The sequence below is a fragment of the Armigeres subalbatus genome, chromosome 3 (genome assembly GCF_024139115.2).
Source record: "Armigeres subalbatus isolate Guangzhou_Male chromosome 3, GZ_Asu_2, whole genome shotgun sequence".
Lineage (NCBI taxonomy): Eukaryota > Metazoa > Arthropoda > Insecta > Diptera > Culicidae > Armigeres > Armigeres subalbatus.
In genome coordinates, this window is record NC_085141.1 from 281,912,621 (window position 1) to 281,932,325 (window position 19,705).

The 19,705-nt window shown below is 39.3% G+C and overlaps 1 protein-coding gene across 7 annotated transcripts in view; it reads left to right on the plus strand.

The window, feature by feature from the left end:
* The window catches only part of LOC134224651 (histone-lysine N-methyltransferase 2C-like), a 108,411-nt gene that overhangs the window by 54,728 nt on the left and 33,978 nt on the right, over positions 1-19,705 (plus strand). For 6 of the 7 annotated variants that reach the window (XM_062704127.1, XM_062704130.1, XM_062704131.1 and 3 more), the window contains 2 exons: positions 362-698; positions 4,184-4,294. In XM_062704127.1, coding sequence (XP_062560111.1) covers positions 362-698; positions 4,184-4,294 — 448 coding nt within the window. The remainder of the gene's footprint in view (positions 1-361; positions 699-4,183; positions 4,295-19,705) is intronic. The other variant, XM_062704132.1, reaches the window with a different exon arrangement.

The window sequence follows — 19,705 nt, forward strand, 5'->3', positions numbered from 1 at the left end:
GGTCGAAAACGTATCTGTCAAAATACAATAAGGGTGTTCTAGAAATTTGAAATTAACCGTCTTGAGTTGTAATCATGTTTTTGTATCACGGTATTTCTTTTTGCTAATGCATTTTTATAACGCTGGTCTGGTAAACATGCTTTAGGATGAATATTCAATTAACCTGTGATGAATTTTAATCTCCATGGCAAGCTAAAAATCAATATAATACTTTCCACAACTAATGTGCATAATGGTTCTCTCCATTCGTGTTCTTGGAAGAATACTGAAAAATCATGTGACATTCAAGATGACCGATTTGTGGCTTTGTTGCCTCTGTCGGAATCCTTGCCCATCTAATTCCAATTCTGTTTTCCGCCAGACTATTGAACCAGTCGCGTATACAACAGTTGAAGCTAGACCATCCGGGAGGAATGGTTCAACAGAATTTAATCCAAGGCCAACAGCAACCCAGAATCATTCAACAGATTCAAGGAAACCGCATCATTCAGACTGTTGCTAATCCGAACCAGCCGGGTCAAACGTCGGTTGGTCAATCGGTTTTGCATCAACAACTTCAGCAACCAGCTCCACAAGTACCAGGTGCCGGTCCCGTAAGCGTGCCGGGCCAAGCGCCTCCGCCACCTTATCCGGAGCCACCACCGCCATACCCGGGAATCCAGCCTGGTGCTTTATCAGGAGCCCCTGGGGTCAATCAGGTTAGTAAACCATTCATATGTCTACTTTTACCAATTTTGATTTGCTACTTGCAAGTTCGTTTATATGTTGTTGAATGATTGGTGTGATTGTACATTTATATTTATTAATATTATTAATTCACAAGTACGTGTAATTGTGAAGTTTTTCATTCAAAAGACAGTTATTGGACAATGTGTCACTAAAATGCGATGTATTTCATTTTTTATTATTTTTTACTGCTTTATGCATGTTTGTATATATAAAAATTCGTTCTCGATAATAATTATAATCATAAAATATCTTAATACTCGCCGTGATTACTTGAATATGAATTGTTTAATTTGTGTTTGACTATTGCTCCCCCTCGACTAACGTTGAAAACAATGAATGAATCGCGCGCATAATAAAGCATTATCAAATAACGCCTTCACCGCCGCTGCAGCCGCCGCCACTACCACCACCTCAGTCACAACCGCAATTGCAAACCCTGCCTTTATCAAAACCACCATCATCACTACCACCTTTGTCATCACCGATACCACAACCAGTCCCTTCTCTTCCTCCGATGAGTTCCTCTCCGTTTGGAGCAGCGGTGCTGCCATACGATCATCAGCCTCCTGGGTGTGGCCTGTTGCCACCGATGGACCGCCACAACCATCATGACAAATATGGGCAAAGAAATTACTATTCGGGTGCCATGTTCGGCAGTGCGTCCTCTGCCAGACGATCGTTACTGCTAAAGGTGAGCCAAGACAACAGTCTGTACTGAGAAAAAAAAACAACCTTTCACGGAGCCAGGCAATTTAGACAGCATTCAATGAAGCCCGATTGCACCAAGAGCCAAAAAGTCGAGATTTGTTTGACTAGTTGTAGTCTTTTATGGCTTGTAGTGACACTCATTGTTTAAGCTTTTCTAGTTCCATTGTAGCCTTATTATTTGGGAGAAGGAATTTGGATGTTTTGTCAAGTTTGTATCTTAAGATAATTTAGTTTAGTGAATAAATTGTGGGTGAATCATATTTACATGATGTAAAATAAATAATCACACCGCATAGTTTAACTACGTGTTGAATGAGACCTTAATCAATGCAACGATAATTTTGCGCCAGATACTCTAACTCTTGTGGTGTCTTTCATCTGAAGACGAACTATATTATGAATTAAATCTGCAATTTTGTTTCACCTTAAGTTTGTTGTATTTTATGATTATCTTTTAGAGATAATAATATTTTAAATAAACAATGGTCGCAAGCTTCTCCAACAGGCAGCGGCCCAGAAAATTTGTTATAGAGCTTATTGACGTCAATAAGCATTTTGCATAAGCACGCTGATTTCTAGGTCGCGTGGTCTAATCACATACATCCCAATATTGTCATCCATGGTTTAAATAAGTTTCAATACGCGATACGATTAAGTGAGTTTGTATTCTTAATTTCATTGACTACTCTGAATAGGTTTCAGCTGATGTGGATATGTTGTTGATAACACTGGAATATTAACTAATATTTGCGTTTTTTGTATGCACATTTATGGTACCAACGAAAATAGCGCTTTCGAATTCTGAAAGAAGACATTGCTCACAATCCAATGTGTAACCTTATGCATAATTTGTGCTTAATCAGTCACCGATCAAGGTGCCTATCAATGAAAGTTTTAAAATTTTCAACCATATTTTTTTTTTCTAATTCCGAAGCTCCCGACGACTCCCCCCGCCCTTAGAAATTGAAAAATGAACTTTGAATTTAAATGCAAAATCTGATATTGGAAAAAAATGTTATAATTCTTTTAGTAAACTTGAGAATATCTCTTCTGTCAAGGTTTGGATATCATCTGAAAAAAATCCCAAAACTGAAAAATTTCAGATGTTGCATATTGACTGTTCATGACACCCTTGAACCATGTCGAATTGAACTTTAAAAAATTAATAAATCCCTAATCCATGTCCGATTATGCTGAAAATATGAACAGGCAAATATTTTGGGCTAACGAAATATGTAAGCATTGCTGTTTCTTGAAATTCGTAGAATTTTTTTTCGAAAACATTCCATTGGCACCCAATGCACATAGACGCGCGCACATCTTCAACTACCTACATATATTTTTACAGTGTGTTAACCTTGCGTTAACTTAAAAAAAGCAGATAAGGGAACAACCATTAATTACGTAACGCAAAAATCGGCCATTTTCAACCCCTCCTCCCCCTATAACAGTGACTATAATAACAGTGTCGTCAAGTGTCAGAATTGGAACAGAATCGTCTGTCAGTTCCATACAAATGCGCGTTCCAAACGAGCAGGAGACCTGTCAAACATGTCACATGACTTCTTGTAGGACTCTAGACTACCCCCTATGTCACTTCTTGTATCTTCTTCTTCTTCTTATTGGCATTACATCCCCACACTGGGACAGAGCCGCCTCGCAGCTTAGTGTTCATTAAGCACTTCAACAGTTATTAACTGCTAGGTTTCTAAGCCAAGTTACCATTTTTGCATTCGTATATCATGAGGCTGACACGATGATACTTTTATGCCCAGGGAAGTCGAGACTATTTCCAATCCGAAAATTGCCTAGACCGACGCGCGTCTTACCGCACGGCTAAGGAGGGCCCCCACTTCTTGTATGAAGCATCTAAAAACATTGCAATGAATTGTCACACTTCACTCGATCCCCTCCCCTCGCGTTACGTAATTTATGGATATTCAAAGTGTTCATTTTTTTAAATCGTTTCCTTTGTCCTTATTTTGTTTCTCATTTTTCTTTTTCACCTGCTGGTTTCTCTATTTATTTTTACTTCATTTCATGGTTGCTATGAGATAATAATCATATACCAGAGTATATACGAAAAACAATAATCATTGAAATAGAGGATAGGTTTAACTTATGTGATTGTATGTATAATGCTCCATATTTAAATTCAACTAGGTATTCACAATTGAAGAAAAAAACTGAATTAGCTGTGGCTACATTTCTTCAAACAACAATGGTTTCGTATTCTAGTATGTAGTTGATATTGGCACCATAGATTTTCATTAACTTTGGCTAACGGTAGATTGCAATGCTGTATCAAATTGATGCAGTTGTGGCACAATAACATGAAATATCACTGTTGACACATGGCTTTTCATCACCGTCATAGCAAGTCAAAATATCCTGTGAAGTACCATATTCCAATTCCTTTTTTTATTGGTTCTGTAATTAAACCACAGTTCAGTGAAAACCCCATCATTCCTATCGTACCCATCAATCTAACAGAGCATGTAGAATCCGCCAAAGAGCGTCGCACTTCTATTATGAATGCAGCGAAGCTGATTTCGAGTGCATTTATGCAGCACGTGTGGTTTTAGAAAGTAGAACTTCTACTTAGTTGGGTTGTTTTCTTGAAAATAATATTGTTTGGCTAATTTTCTCGCTACTTTCTTAAATTAGAAAAAAAAAAATCGAACTACCGTTCGCCGCAAATTGTGTTTGAATTCCTAAATGCAACAATGCATTCCAATTGTTACAGGAGCAAAGGCTGCTATTGGAAGATCTGCTGGAGCAGGAGAAACGGGAACAGGCTGGCCAGCTGGCGGCGGCCAGTGGCGATGTTCACAATCAAAACATGTTGTGCGAACAGGTAAGGTTGATGTGATTTAAGGGAGATTTTCTGTCTTCGTAATAATAGTATTTTTCTTGTGTGTAGTTTATGTTGTTGATATTCGAATTGGCCAATTGGTTAGCTCAATAATATTTTAACAACAATCATTCATCAAATATTTTATTTTAAACATCCGTCCTTGAGCATGCATTTTAAGTCAATCTTTCAAAGATTGGATTTGACTCTCTTTACGCATGTATAACTTTCATTCTATTGCACCGATCTTTACCTTTTTTTGTTTGGATTAAGTGGTTGAATTAACAACATACTCCATTTGTTTATTAATTTGATAATTTGTAAAATAAATAGGTGTCCCACATTAATATAAGTACTTTGAGCTTTAACCCACACAAAATAAAAAAATAATAACAGAGCATTTGCAATTTCTGTTTAGTACACCATTTTTATCCGTTCCCTTAATGAATACACTCAACCATCTTTATTGACATCCAAAAGAAAACATATAAGAAGGCACTCCCTGAAGTATACCCGGGTAGAAGCGGGAAACGGAGCACATCTCACATAAATTTTTTTCAGTATCAATGATCTGAACTTCTGGAACCGCTCGGTTCAGTATCAGCCTTGATGCCATCTCTTGTCAGGTCAGAGTCTTGGTCAGAAGGTCAGGTCAGAAGTATTTGTATTCCGCAAGAGACAGCAACAGACAGAAATCTTGTGTGCTTGTTCGCGATCACCAACAGCGATTTGATGAGTCAACTTCCTCAGTACCCCGAAACGACTTTGCCCTATGGGCCGTAAAGAAAATCCAGAAAGAAGCCCTTAGATCCGAGTGGATATGCTTCCAGATGGGGGTCGCAGAATGTGAGGATTGAAGAGTTACCAGAAAATAGAGGAGGATTTTTTTGTTGTTGCACGCACTCATTAATTCAAGCATCATGGATGTAGGAGTGCCAATGATACTTTTTGTTATCGATGTGGAATCCGTAATTGTTTTTCAGTATATGTACGCTGGTTATGTTAGAACGGACACTTCTGTGATTCATCATCTGAGATTAGGAACAGCCAGGGATTGAATCCTAACGAGAAAGAGCAAGTCTCTCACTTATCATCTCTGTATACATATACGATGTGTAGCATACCGCGAGAAACTTTTTTCGTAAGCTGTCATGATAGAGAACTAATTCGGGATGTTATACCCCATGATACATTTCTTCTAGAAAGCTCCAAATGTGGGGAGCACTGACTCTGATGATGCATTTCAACTTGTTCTACACAGCTGTGCAACCAAGACGAAAGGAGCGAAAACAAAGCGAGAATCACCATTTTTCTGTGGGGCACGAATGCAAAAATGTTAACTTGGCTGAGAAACCTCGCAGTCGATAAATTTGGAAGTGCTGAATGAATACTAAGCTGCCAAATGAGAAAAAGATAATCACAGGCAAAATGATTTCGTTCTCTGATTGACCGATCAATTTGAATAATCATTATTGATTAATCATTAAGTGACATCAGGAGCGAAAACAAAGCGAGAATCACCATTTTTCTGTGGGGGCTGCCTATCTGATTCAATTTTTTCGCACTTGTATACAAGTTTGATAAATTTGTTATCATGACTTGTTATGATTCGGAACAGATTTTGCCTCTCTTTTATCGTTGTTCGTTATCTATTGAGAGCCATTTCTGCAAACCCTGCTCTCTATCCTTCCATTTTCGAACCTGCGACTTACCGGAGGGCGGCATTCAGGAAAACCTAATTGGCGCTTAAGCTGATATCTAATAACGACGACGTTTTTGCCTTTCTCGTACAACAATGTTGTACCGAAAGGCTATCATTTCACTCCGAAAACGAGCTTTTTATAGAAGCCTCGGAGACCTATAGTTTTATATACCAATCGACTCAGCTCGAAGAGCTGAACAAATGTCCGTCTGTCCGTGTGTATGTATGTGTGTATATGTGTGTATGTGTGTGAACAAAATCTAAGAAAAACATTAGACAACTTTTCATATAGTAATCCTTAACCGATCGCAACAAGGTTCATTCGACAGGGGGCAAAGCCCAGTTGATCACTATTAAATTTTATATTGATCGACGGTTGCGTTTGAAAGTTATAAAGAAAGTGGTACATCAAACCATATTAACGCCATATAAGGTTGGTGTCTTGGCTAGATGCGAGAAAGGCAGCATCATCACTCGGTGAATTAAGTTGGGTTTTTTTTTATTAAATAGAATCCACACATTAGAGGAATTTTCAGTGGGCCACCTGGAGAACGTTAAAGCATATGCACAGCCAAGATATTTAACAAAAAATGATTTTCGTACGGCCGAGTTGCCGAGTAATATGCAATTGATTTTAATCAAGTGTCGGTCTTCCACCGTCATTAGTCGTTTGAGCACACGCGACCGGTTACGTAGAACAATCACACGCATCAAATGTTTTAACCAAGCAAGTCTTTGGCACACATCTTCTTCTTATTGGCATTACATCCCCACACTGGGACAGAGCCGCCTCGCAGCTTAGTGTTCATTAAGCACTTCCACAGTTATTAACTGCGAGGTTTCTTAGCCAGGTTACCATTTTTGCATTCGTATATCACGAGGCTAACACGATGATACTTTTATGCCCAGGGAAGTCGAGACAATTTCCAATCCGAAAATTGCCTAGACCGGCACCGGGAATCGAACCCAGCCACCCTCAGCATGGTCTTGCTTTGTAGCCACGCGTCTTACCGCACGGCTAAGGAGCCCCCCCCCCTGGCACTAATACTCACACTCTATACAAATCCGCCCAGCCCGTTGTTGGGGGCATAGAATGTGATGTTCTCGATAATAAACAATGTGAGCAGGCTTCTTGGTCGTGCGGTTAGCGACGTCAATTGTCTAGACCCATGTCACAAAACAGACAGACATCATAGAACAAACTGCAAATTTCAAAGTAGGCTCTTTGTGTATCAATAATCGACGAACGGCACTTCCGTATATCCAGGGCGACAGACGAAATAAAGCAAAGCATGCGATGCTGCTATGTCTTTTGTGCGTTGTTCAGTAAAGCTTGACTTCCACCGCTAGGTTCGCTAGTGTTCCAAAATCATCGAAGGACCACATTCCACGACAAAGATGCCTATATGTTATGTGCCCATGTGCTATGAAATGTGGGATCGATTCCTACCCCGGTAAGGAGGAAACTTTTCGTAATCGAAAAAATCTCCACTGGGTGTTATGTGTCCTGCCCGTTGTCTCATGCTAGGTGTTAAGTGTTCAGTCTGTACGACATCTGGTCGAAGGCGGTGTTCCTGTCTTTTTTTTTGACTGTGGATATACAATAGTAAAGCACATGTGATGATTGGGCAAATCAAGCATCCGAAAGATATTCAATTTGCAAAAAAGAGCTAACCACGGTGGAGGTTGGTACTCGGATTTTGATGGCTTTTCCGCAAACGGAACCTTTAAGTCGTCTTTTGTAGGGGTTATCACGACTATCTAGAGAGTATGGGGTTGACGGTTCGAGTCCCTCCAGGACACGTGGATTCTTTTTCGCAAATTTCATATCAATTTATCCATTTTGAAACATGTGCATATGACCCAGAATGGCTTTGAAAAACCATTGATTTTAAAAAATGACCATGACGCCTCACTCTAATACATACAGACATCACCTCAATTTGTCGAGCTGAGTCGATTGGCACTATGGGTCTTCAAACCTAATATTAAAAGTTCGGTTTTGGAGTAATCCTATAGCCTTTGCGTATACTTGCGTATACGAGGCTTGCCAAAAACTCCTCGCCGAGTAGAAAATGAGTAAGAGCATGATTTTTTTGAGAAGCAGAAATAAGCATCAGAACTCAATGTTGTGATGTTCATCATTAAACCCGAGCTTGTACATCGCAAAACAAGAGCGAGTCTATCTGTTCATCTTTTTCTTGTGGTACGTTACTCACTCACACTCAAAACAACCTCCAGGATTTTTTTCACATAAAAGCGTCGCTCCGGAAGCTCAATGAGTGCTCTTTCGCCCGACGCCTCACTCACATATGTGTTTATTTTGCTTTTCCTCATTCTTTTTAATACCTCTTCTTTTAAATGCTTCCACTCAATTGTGAGGATGCGAAGGCAGCATTTTGCTGATGATGATTTTATTTGACTCTAGCGAGTATGAGGAGTTTTGTCAAGCCTGAGAAAGGCAAAAAGGTGTATTAAGATGGAGTTTATAGCTATAGCACTCAGCCTGAGACGCGCAGCTTTCCTTTGTTCCCTCGTTAGGTGCGGAGAAAGTGCGCCAATAACATAATTTCAAGCGTTATGAAACTGTTCAAAATCCAAAGAAATTTTGCTTCTAAAGAAAGTTATCAGCAAATTAGTCAAATGACATGCGATGAACATTTTACAAGCCGAATAACTGTCATTTTCTTAATTTGGCTTTGCTGCGTTGCTATCACGATGATCCCACAAAACTAGTACGTTTGACAACCACCGTAGAGTAATCCAACATCTTCAAAACGGTGAAGTCTATCACATGTTGTCATAATGCATACATCGATTCAGACATGTTCACGTCCATATACCACGTGGACATCTTAGGGGGAGGGGGGTATGTCGATTGTCCACTGTCCATACAAATTTTTGAAAATGTATATGAGCAAATGTATTTTAAAAATGACAAGAACTGGTCCACGTGGTATATGGACAACCTCTAATTAATTTCCACTCCTGGTGGCTTAATACCCGGAACATAGGCAATTACTTTGAATGTACTGAGAAAAGACAATTGTAAAAAATGCGTCAGCAAAACCACGTCCAGTGTTGGGAAATGTACATTAAAAAATTTTAATTATGCGAATATTTACATTTTATCAGGTCAAATCATGACTGGATTTTCCAGTACTAATGACGCGGCATCAGTTTGACATTAGTTACGTTTTGATCAGGTGAACCTGTACGTGTTTGCTGCTACGTACTGGTTACGTGAACTTTTGCATGAGATTTTTGTTTCGGTATGCGCAAACATATTACAGAATCGAGTTAAATTAAATGAATGCAAAATAAGGTGTAGTAAAACCTCTTCGCGTTGCTGATGCGTTTTATGCGTTGAAATGCATTTGATGCAAGAAGTAATGAAATAAATATTTCTAGACCAAAAACGGTTATACGTTATGAAATTATTGTATCGAAAACATTAATTGTGGAGAGAAAATCAAAAACCATGAGCTAACTGTCGTATCAGATTTGGCAGCAATGTTGCCGTGGTTCTTTCACAAACATTTTCTGTTATTTCCATGTTGAACCAATGAAAAGGTAAACAGAAATGTCAACCATTGGACGTCTCGGAAATCTGAAATAATTTTTATCACACGCTACCGAATAACTCGCAGTTCTAGACTGCATGTAGCTTAAACTTCTTAAATCACTTTCTACGAATATTCTAAATCTTCATGCGACTTCCGTTGATATTTTTTCCAAGGAGGGAACTGGAACGGGTTAACGGAAAATTCTCGCCTATTGCTTATAGTAAATAATCTTAAGTTTCAATGAGGATGGCAAATTATGGATATTCATTCTTACGTCGATTGATAAATCGTCAACATCCATCGAAAGATAAAGGCACGTTAGTACCGTTCGAAATTTTCCCTTTCAGCGTAACGCTCTTGATTTCCAAAAATTTAAATGACACCCAGTAACACTCCTAAAAATTTTCACTTCATATTTACCTGAAAACATATGTGGTTCTCATCCCCCATATTTTTCACGTTAGAGTGACTTGAATGGCATGTAACCTAAATACAATTTTGCTTCGTTGAGTTACATGATTTGTCAGGTGAATCTGTCTGGGTTTTCCAGTACTAATGACGTGAAGCTTGAAAGTAGTTACTTGTTTGAACAGGTGAACCTTACGTGATTTATACGTACTGGTTACGTGACTTTTTAGTGAAAGCTACATGACATCACATAAACACTACATGATTTGAAATATATTGCAAAATTGTTTTTTTTCTAATGAAAGCAAAATAAGTTAGTGAACGCTAGCAGCCGTAAATAGGAGACATCTTCGTGTTGGATGTTTTTATTATTATACAGAGAATGCTGTTATACGGCCATTGCACTTTGGATCGACCGAATGAATCGAATTAATAGATTTGTTGAGAAATGAAAATGGCTATTCTCGCTGTTAAATCAATATCTTCCACATAACGTACATATTCACATATGAGTTTTCATAACATTGTAAATTAATAGATTTGTTGAGACATGAAAATGGCTATTCCCGCTGTTAACATTAGTAGCTTTAGGCTTCATGTAGCTTTCTTCCGACTCCCGTTGATATTTTTCCAAGCAGTGAACATGCAGGTTCGGAAAATCTTCTTCAGTTCGAAATGTCTTCGTCAGCATCATGATATACGAATGCAAAAATGTTAACTTGGCTTAGAAACCTCGCAGTTGATAACTATGGAAGTGCTGAATGAATACTAAGCTGCCAAATGAGAAAAAGATAATCACAGGCAAAATGATTTCGTTCTCTGATTTACCGATCAATTTGAATAATCATTATTGATTAATCATTAAGTGACCGCCTGTGGCATTATTTTGAGCGGTTTGATATTTTTTAAGGTGTTTAAATGCTGATTAAGCCTGCCGGTGAGCAGCATTCGGCAAGGGCTTAGAAATTACTCTGAATATCAGTGCGCCTTTGATGCGAATACGAATGATACGGATCTTCCAGCATTGGATACAGCCTGCTGTCGCCGAAGAGTCGCATCGATATTCCTATGAATCTTGGTACATAGCAACATAATATCTCGCAAGTTATCAAACATAGTCAGGTCACCCTGGAGGTCTCAGGCGACCAGGAAAGTTGCCAGATGTCATGGAATCACCCATGACACTTCGTTCGAATTCATGCTTTAGATGGCCGTTTTAATTTCTTGCTAGGAGCTTCGGTATTGACGGTACTGGCCGATGGGGTGGTGGTTTGGCTGTCACTGTCTGGCTGTCGCTGTCACCGTTTGTACTGGTCAGTTGACGACCAGTCGCGTCTTTCACTGAAATAGTCGCATTCATCTTTGCCCCGTTTAGGCTTCGTGAAATATCGTAGGGGAAACGAATATTCCCGTCTGTTGCAGATTTGCCTTCTCGTCGGCCAAAGAGTTCACCCACGGTGCCCCGGTAGACCGTTATTATAAAATAAAAATGTCAACCAAAACCAAAGTACAGGGCTCGATTCCTGTGGTAATTCGGCACCTCTGGGCCAATTTAAAAAAAAAATCCATAGGAGGAATCTCAATAAATCTTGATTTTAAGTTTTTAATTAAGAAATTTCAAGAGAATCCATATTTTAATTCAATAATATCCCCAAGATACCTTCAAAGCCGTCTAAAAAGTGGTCCAAATTGTTTTCAACCAGTTTGCATTTGTTGCCTTTATTACAATTATGAATTTTTACAACTGATTAAGCTCACCAAACTGACTTATGTATGTTTTTCGTAGGGCTTGAAGCCGTCTATCTTCAAGAATGCTACCTCTCGTTCAGAACCATTCATGAATTCACGTGCAGGCTGCAGATTCTTTGTTGAATGCCATTCAGATTGAAGTTTGTATTTTTTTTATTGTATTCACAAATGTATTCGAGCATCAGAAGTAAAGATTAGAGTACGGAAAAAAATGATGAGAAAAACCAACAGCTTAAAGATTTGTTTAAAGTAGTGTAGTTGTTTAGCATTATATAACAGGTTAGATCTTCGTCAGATGCTGTAACAATTGAATTGACGGAGCTTTTTCATTCTGAGATTTCCTCGCAAAAGGATCATCGGATTGGTTAAGACTCCAAAGACGGCGGTAAGGAAAAGCTACGATTTTCAAGAGTGAGCTCGGCATATAGAATGAGATCTCGAGAACCAAGGAAAACATCAGGAAAAATGCACAAGAGAAAGAAAAAATTTTACAAGCTTTGTGTATATTCTTTTGGGTTTTCGGTTACGACGAAGATAGAATATCCAATTTTTGAACTTTCAAAAACACTTTAATAAAGAAACAAAATGAACCTTTGCTTATCTCCGTCACTTCACATCTAGTTCGGAATTGTTAATACGATTTGAAAGTTGCTCGAGAAGCGCCATTTTGAGTAAATTTATGGGTGAACCAAGTACAGATGAGGCATCAACAAATTGCATAGAGTTCACTAGAATCCCGATCTTTCGTATTACGTTATTACTCTGCTTAAACATTAACAATTTTCTAATTAATATTTCAATCAGCAGGTTCTGAATGATTTCAAAAAAGTGTACGCAAGATACAGCTCTTTGAAACTCGAGCATGGTTTTGAGGAAGCAATTGATGGCTTTGCTAGCAGCTGGAAAAAGCCGCAACTTCCATTCACGTCAGAGTACCATATCTTGAATTATCGTGTTTCAGAGTTCTATAAAGGTTCCGGAATAGGTTTTGGCTTACATATCAAACATGCGTTTTCTAGTCCGTTGATTAGAACTTTGACGAGATTTGGCAGCAAAGATCGGTTAATAAGTGCTGTGATCAAGTATAACAGCTTCTAACTACTATTATTCTACACGAACTCTGGTCTTACTTCTCTCCATTATGAACATAAACACTAAATTAAAATTAATTTTTACCTTTCATTCTATTAAACATTGAAAGCAACACTTATACTAAACTCGAGCAAGTTAGCCATACAAAAATATACTTAAGTCAGTTTGGTAAGATAAGTCAGTTGTAAATATTTATAGTTCTAATAACGGCAACACGTGCTTAGGGCCATCTTTGGCGTTGTGCAAGAAAATGGTGTGTGGCGGCGAAGGATGAAACAAGAGCTCGCCCAGCTCTACGGCAAACCCAGTACCCAGAAGGAAGCTAAAGCTGGAAGGGTACGATGGGCAGGACATATTTCAAGAATGCCGGACAGCAACCCTGCAAAGCTGGTATGAAATCCGACCGGCAGAAGAATTGAAGGACATCTATCTAGGTGGATTAATCAGGGTTTTTGGTGATATTTTTGGATTCTTATATGGATTCTTTTGAAATTTCTTAACTTTAAACTTCAAATCAAGATTTCTCGAGATTCCCCATAGAAATTTTTTTAAAAAAATAGTCTTGAGGTGCAGAATTACCACAGGAATCGAGCCCTGTACTTGGTTTTGATGGACATTTTTATTTTATAATAACGGTCTACCGGGGCACCGTGTCACCACCACCAACACAACCATGAAGCTCGAACTGAAATCAATCTAGAGGGCGATGCTGCAATCAATTAAAGGATTGACAGTTTGATCGAAGAAACAACAACCCGAGCAAGATCGGGCATGTTCGACTAGTATTTAGTAGCTGTATAAAACCTATTTAACAAATTCAAAGATTTGTGATTAATAGAATTTGCTACACGAAATTTGGTCCAAGAAATTGAGTAGTTTTTAATCGCACTAATTTGGGCCAAGCTCGGCAACATGTACACAGCTTGTTACCCAACAAAAGCTTTTCCCATACCACTTGAGCCACCCTATTCACTTACCCACCGGGATGGGGCTGTCATCTAGGTATAGCTCCGAGAATAGCATTTCATACTCAGCCGCTGGATAGAACTGTATGTAAACGCATTTTTGAATTTTTTTTCGAGTGACACCAGATCTCGAGTTGTATGCATTTCTAGGACTAGTCGATTTCGAAATTTTCTTAAATTTTCTTTCAAAAATCAAACTTTGACGCTTTGGTCAAACTTAAAGAAGTCCGATTGAGCTAATTTTGCTGAGAACTTTTTAGGAGATGAAATTTTGAGTACACTTGTTGAAATTGATGGTCAATACATTCCATTAGCACCCTAGTGCTTATTATTGTAAAGTACTAAAAAATTTTATTTAAAATAAAAATGTTCCTTTACTTTGTTTTGTTGGGTTGAATATTAGAGCATGAGATAATACAACATCTATTTATTTGTTTGTTTTGTTGGTCGTTTTCGCATTTAAAAAAAAGTCACCATATACGATGTACTTTTTCCCAGATCCCAAATGAACTACAGGTCACCACCGATGGTGCCACCGCGATGGGTCCCATGGCTAGTCCGTCGCCTCATCTCGAAATCAATTCGTCTCGCCGGTTTAAAAGTGCATGGTTCCGGTTGGTCAAAATCCGCCATCGAGTCCAGTTTCCAACTTTCAACATCCCGGAATGGGCAATCGTCCCAGTCGGTTCCACAGCAACAGCGTCCTGGACTTCCGGCAACAACGCCTCAATCAAAGTCCATTTTCCGCAGTCTCAACCTCCTCCGTCACCGCACGACATGTTACCGGGTCTCCGCCAGTCAAAGCGGCATGGATCCGTTTGCCAGACCTCCTCGAAGGTTTGCCAGACAATTACGTGCATCATTCGCCGCAAACGCCGCGCTCAGTTGGTCATCAGAGTCCACAAACACCTAACCGCAGCCGGCGTATTCCGGTCAACCAATGTCCAATCCCCAGACGCCGATGAGAATCAACCCGATACGCCGTACGCTCAGGCTCCAGGTGTCACCGAGCCTCAATTTGCTGGAAATCAGGGAGACAAACTGTTTACGCTAGACCCGGTGAGGTATTCAGCCCTGTCCAGAACTCCCATTTACTTGCCGCCAAGATGGGTTCAATCAACCTGTGCAGGAAGGCAAACGACAGCTGAGATTTGTTACAGGCAGCAACTTCCTACCAGTGGTCAGGCCGGATGGTACAGCTCAACAACGACATTGAGTCACCACAGCCCATGCAGCCACAGTCTCCATTTATGGAAGATCCGCAAGGTTGGACAAATACAGCAACCTCAACAACAACAACAACCTCAGCTACAATCACAACTCCAACCACAGCTACATGTTAAACCAGCAGCTGCAAGCAGCTAATGGACAACGGAATTCGGCAACCGTTGCTCCAAACATGATGGTCACGGATGCCAATACGCTGGTGGAATGCGACCACAAAACCCTAACATGGTGTCTGGTCCAATGGTCCCATAATTAGACAGCAGATTTCCGAACAGCGTCTGGAGGGAAATGTTGATTACGCAACCAATGCAGCAACCACAAATGATACGCAACGTATGCAGTACCCAACCGTCCGGATGGATCATTTGTTACGCAAATTCAATCCGGAAGTCCTATCCAAACGCTGGGTCAACACAATCGGACAAATGTCGAACACATTAACATCACAAACAGATCAACAGAATATTGCGTTATTGGCTCAACGACTCGCTGGCGAAGGAGACGCACAGCCAACATCAAGCAGTACCCAAGTGAATCCAAGTATCTCACAGGCTCAGTCAACGAGCGGTGCGGAAGGTGCCTGAAATTCCGATAGCGTATCGGCAGAGCTTAATTGGAGCAGGAAGAAATACAGGCACAGAGGTTGAGGGTGTTGAGACGATATCCTCGGAGGACTGGGATGATGATGATGAACTGCTCGATTCCTTGACAGCTGAGATGGGAGCTGATTTCAATATTTTGGAATACGCCAGAGCCAGAACCAACCGATGGAGACGAATTTACCGACAGCTTGGAGCTAGACGAGCCGGAAGGTGAAAATCGGAGGACACCTAAGCTTAGTGCCCCAGCGGATACGTGCAAATCAGAAACCATGGATGCTAGTGACAATGCCGTTGATGATTCGAAACTACAACGACCCTCAGCCATGACGCAGAATACGATGATGGCAACGTCGTTCACGGTCGTTACGCAACAGCAACTGTCGGCAGGAGGATGGACAGAGTCAGCAGCAAATGTTGCAAACCTCAGCAAACAATCGATGCAGCAACAATTACCATCCAACAACATCATCCCATGGCATAGGACAGCAACAGCAGCCACAGTGCAGCAATTGATAAGCGGCGGACAATGGGCCCCAAGCACAAACGCCACCTCAGCAGCTTCAACAACAATTGCTCGTGGCCAGATGAAGACTATACGACCATTGACGCCAGCCCATCTTCAACAAATCAACAACAAATGCAGCAACAGGTTGGTGTATTCAGTAGGTGGGCCATGATCCTCAGTGGATAATTTTTTTGCTTTGTATATAGGTTCAGCACGCGCAGCATTGGAAACCAATGGCAGTCGGAACGAAATTGCTATCAAAGATGGCGCGTGGCGTAGTTACTGCAAACAACACTGTGTCTGTCAGTGTTCAACAGGTATGTAACACGTCATTGTAATCATTGATCAATTTTTTGCTAATGATTTATAAGCTGGTCGTAACATGCTAGGATGATATCAATTAACTGTATGAATTTTAATCTCGCAAGCTAAAATCATATAATACTTTCACAACACTGCTAATGGTCTTCCATTTCTGCAATCGCAAATCTCATGTTCATTTTGATTTCTTTTGAAATAAGCTTAAAATGAACTACCTTAGAAAACTGTAAATAATAGCTTGTTCTAGAAATTTGAAAATCAAAACCACTTGAGTTGTCTCATCTGCTATTTATTCGCATAACAGTCACATTCAGTTTTAATATTAATCTTTATTAATAAACATCATGTAATTATGGTCATTTAATAGTTCCATGCTGTATACAGTGAGATATTATGCAAATTTTCATAAAGATCTTGGTTTTATCGAATTACAACTTTAATTTTCCATAAACATGCAAAATTAAACATTTTCCCAAGCTAAGAAAATACATAGTTATCATGCATTTGTGTTCTTGAAAGAATACGAAAATCATGGACATTCAAGATGCGATTTGTGGCTTTGTTGCCTCTGTCGGAATCCTGCCCATCTAATTCCATGCCCAGCTTTGAACCAGTCGCGCATACAAAGTTGAAGCTAGACCATCGGAGGAATGGTTCAACAGAATTTAATCCAAGGCCAACAGCAACCCAGAATCATTCAACAGATTCAAGGAAACGCATCATTCAGACTGCTAATCCGAACCAGCGGTCAAACGTCGGTTGGTCAATCGGTTTTGCATCAACAATTCAGCAACCAGCCAAAGTACCAGGTGCCCTGGCGTAGTTGCCAAGCGCCTCCGCCACCTTATCCGGAGCCACACGCCATACCCGGAATCCAGCCTGGTTTATCAGAGCCTGGGGTCAATCAGGTTAGTAAACCATTCATATGTCTACTTTACCAATTTTGATTTGTACTTGCAAGTTCGTAATGTTGTTGAAGATTGGTGGATTGTACATTTATATTTATTAATATTATTAATTCCAGTACGTGTAATTGTGAAGTTTTTCATTCAAAAGACAGTTATTGGACAATGTGTCACTAAATGCGATGTATTTATTTTTATTATTTTTACTGCTTTATGCATGTTTGTATATATAAAATTCGTTCTCGATAAATTATAATCATAAAATATCTAATACTCGCCGTGATTACTTGAATATGAATGTTTAATTTGTTGACTATTGCTCCCCTCGACTAACGTTGAAAACAATGAATGAATCGCGCGCATAATAAAGCATTATCAAAACGCCTTCACCGCGCTGCAGGCCGCCACTACCACCACCCAGTCACAACCGCAATTGCAAACCCTGCTTTATCAAAACCACCATCATCACTACCACCTTTGTCATCACCGATACACAACCAGTCCCTTCTTCCTCCGATGAGTTCCTTCCGTTTGGAGCAGCGGTGCTGCCATACGATCATCAGCTCCTGGTGTGTCTGCCACCGATGAACGCCACAACCATCATGACAAATATGGGCAAAGAAATTACTATCGGTGCATGTTCGGCAGTGCGTCCTCTGCCAGACGATCGTTACCGCTAAAGGTGAGCCAGCAACAAGTCTGTACTGAGAAAAAAACAACCTTTCACGGAGCCAGGCAATTTAGACAGCATTCATGAAGCCCGATTGCACCAAGAGCCAAAAAGTCGAGATTTGTTTGACTAGTTGTAGCTTTTATTTGGGTAGACACTCATTGTTTAAGCTTTTCTAGTTCCATTGTAGTTATTATTTGGGAGAAGGAATTTGGTTTTGCAAGTTTTTATCTTAAGATAATTTAGTTTAGTGAATAAATTGTGAATCATATTTAATGATGTAAAATAAATAATCACACCGCATAGTTTAACATGTGTTGAATGAGACCAATCAATGCAACGATAATTTTGCGCCAGATATCTCAACTCTGAGTGCTGAAGACGAATTATATTATGATTAAATCGAATTTTGTTTCACCTTACGTTGTTGTATTTGATTATCTTTAGAGATAATAATTTTTAAATAAACAATGGTAGGAGTTCTCCAAAGCAGCGGCCAGAAAATTTGTTATAGTTATTGACGTCAATAAGCATTTGTATAAGAGTGATTTCTAGGTCGCGTGGTCTAATCACTACGCGATACGATCAAGTGAGTTTGTATTCTTTATTTCACCTATTACTCTGAATATGTTTCAGCTGATGTGGATATGTTGTTATGTTGTTGATAACACTGGAATATTAACTAATTGCGTTTTTGTATGCATATGACAACAAAATAGCGCTTTCGAATTCTGAAAGAAGACATCTCACAAGTTTGATTCAACTCAAAATGTGACCTTATGCATAATTTGTGCTCAATCAGTCACCAGTCAAGGTGCCTATCAATGAAAGTTTTAAAATTTTCAACCATATTTTTTTTTTCAAGCTCCTGACGACTCTCCCGCCCTTAGAAATTGAAAAATGAACTTTGAATTTAAATGCAAAATCTGATGTTTGTTGTATATTTTTGTTGTTGTATTTTTTTTAGTAGAGAATCTCTCATCGGTCAAGGTTTGGATATCATCTGAAAAAATCCCAAAACTGAAAAATTTCAGATGTTGCATATTCACTGTTCATGACACCTTGAACCATGTCGAATTGAACTTTAAAATCAATAAACTTAATCCATGTCCGATTATGCTGAAAATATGAACAGGAAATATTTAAGCAATGAAGCATTGCTGTTTCTTGAAATTCAGAATTTTTTTTCGAAAACATTCCATTGGCCAATGCACATAGACGCGCACATCTTCAACTACCTACATATTTTTTCAGTGTAACTCTATGTTAACTTAAAAAGCAGATAAGGAACAACCATTAAAGTAACGCAAAAATCGGCATTTTCAAACCTCCTCCCTATAACAGTGACTATAATAACAGTGTCGTCAAGTGTCAGAATTGGAACAGAATCGTCTGTCAGTTCCATACAAATGCGCGTTCCAAACGAGCAGGAGACCTGGAACATGTCACATGACTTCGTAGGACTCTACCCTAGTCACTTCTTGATGAAGCATCTAAAAAACAAATGAATTGTCACACTTCGTCATCCCTCCTCGTTACGTAATTTATGGATATTCAAAGTGTTCATTTTTTTTAAATCGTTTCCTTTTTCCTTATTTTGTTTCTCATTTTTCTTTTTCACCTGCTGGTTTCTCTATTTATTTTTATTTCTTTTCATGGTTGCTATGAGATAATAATCATATACCAGAGTATATACGAAAAA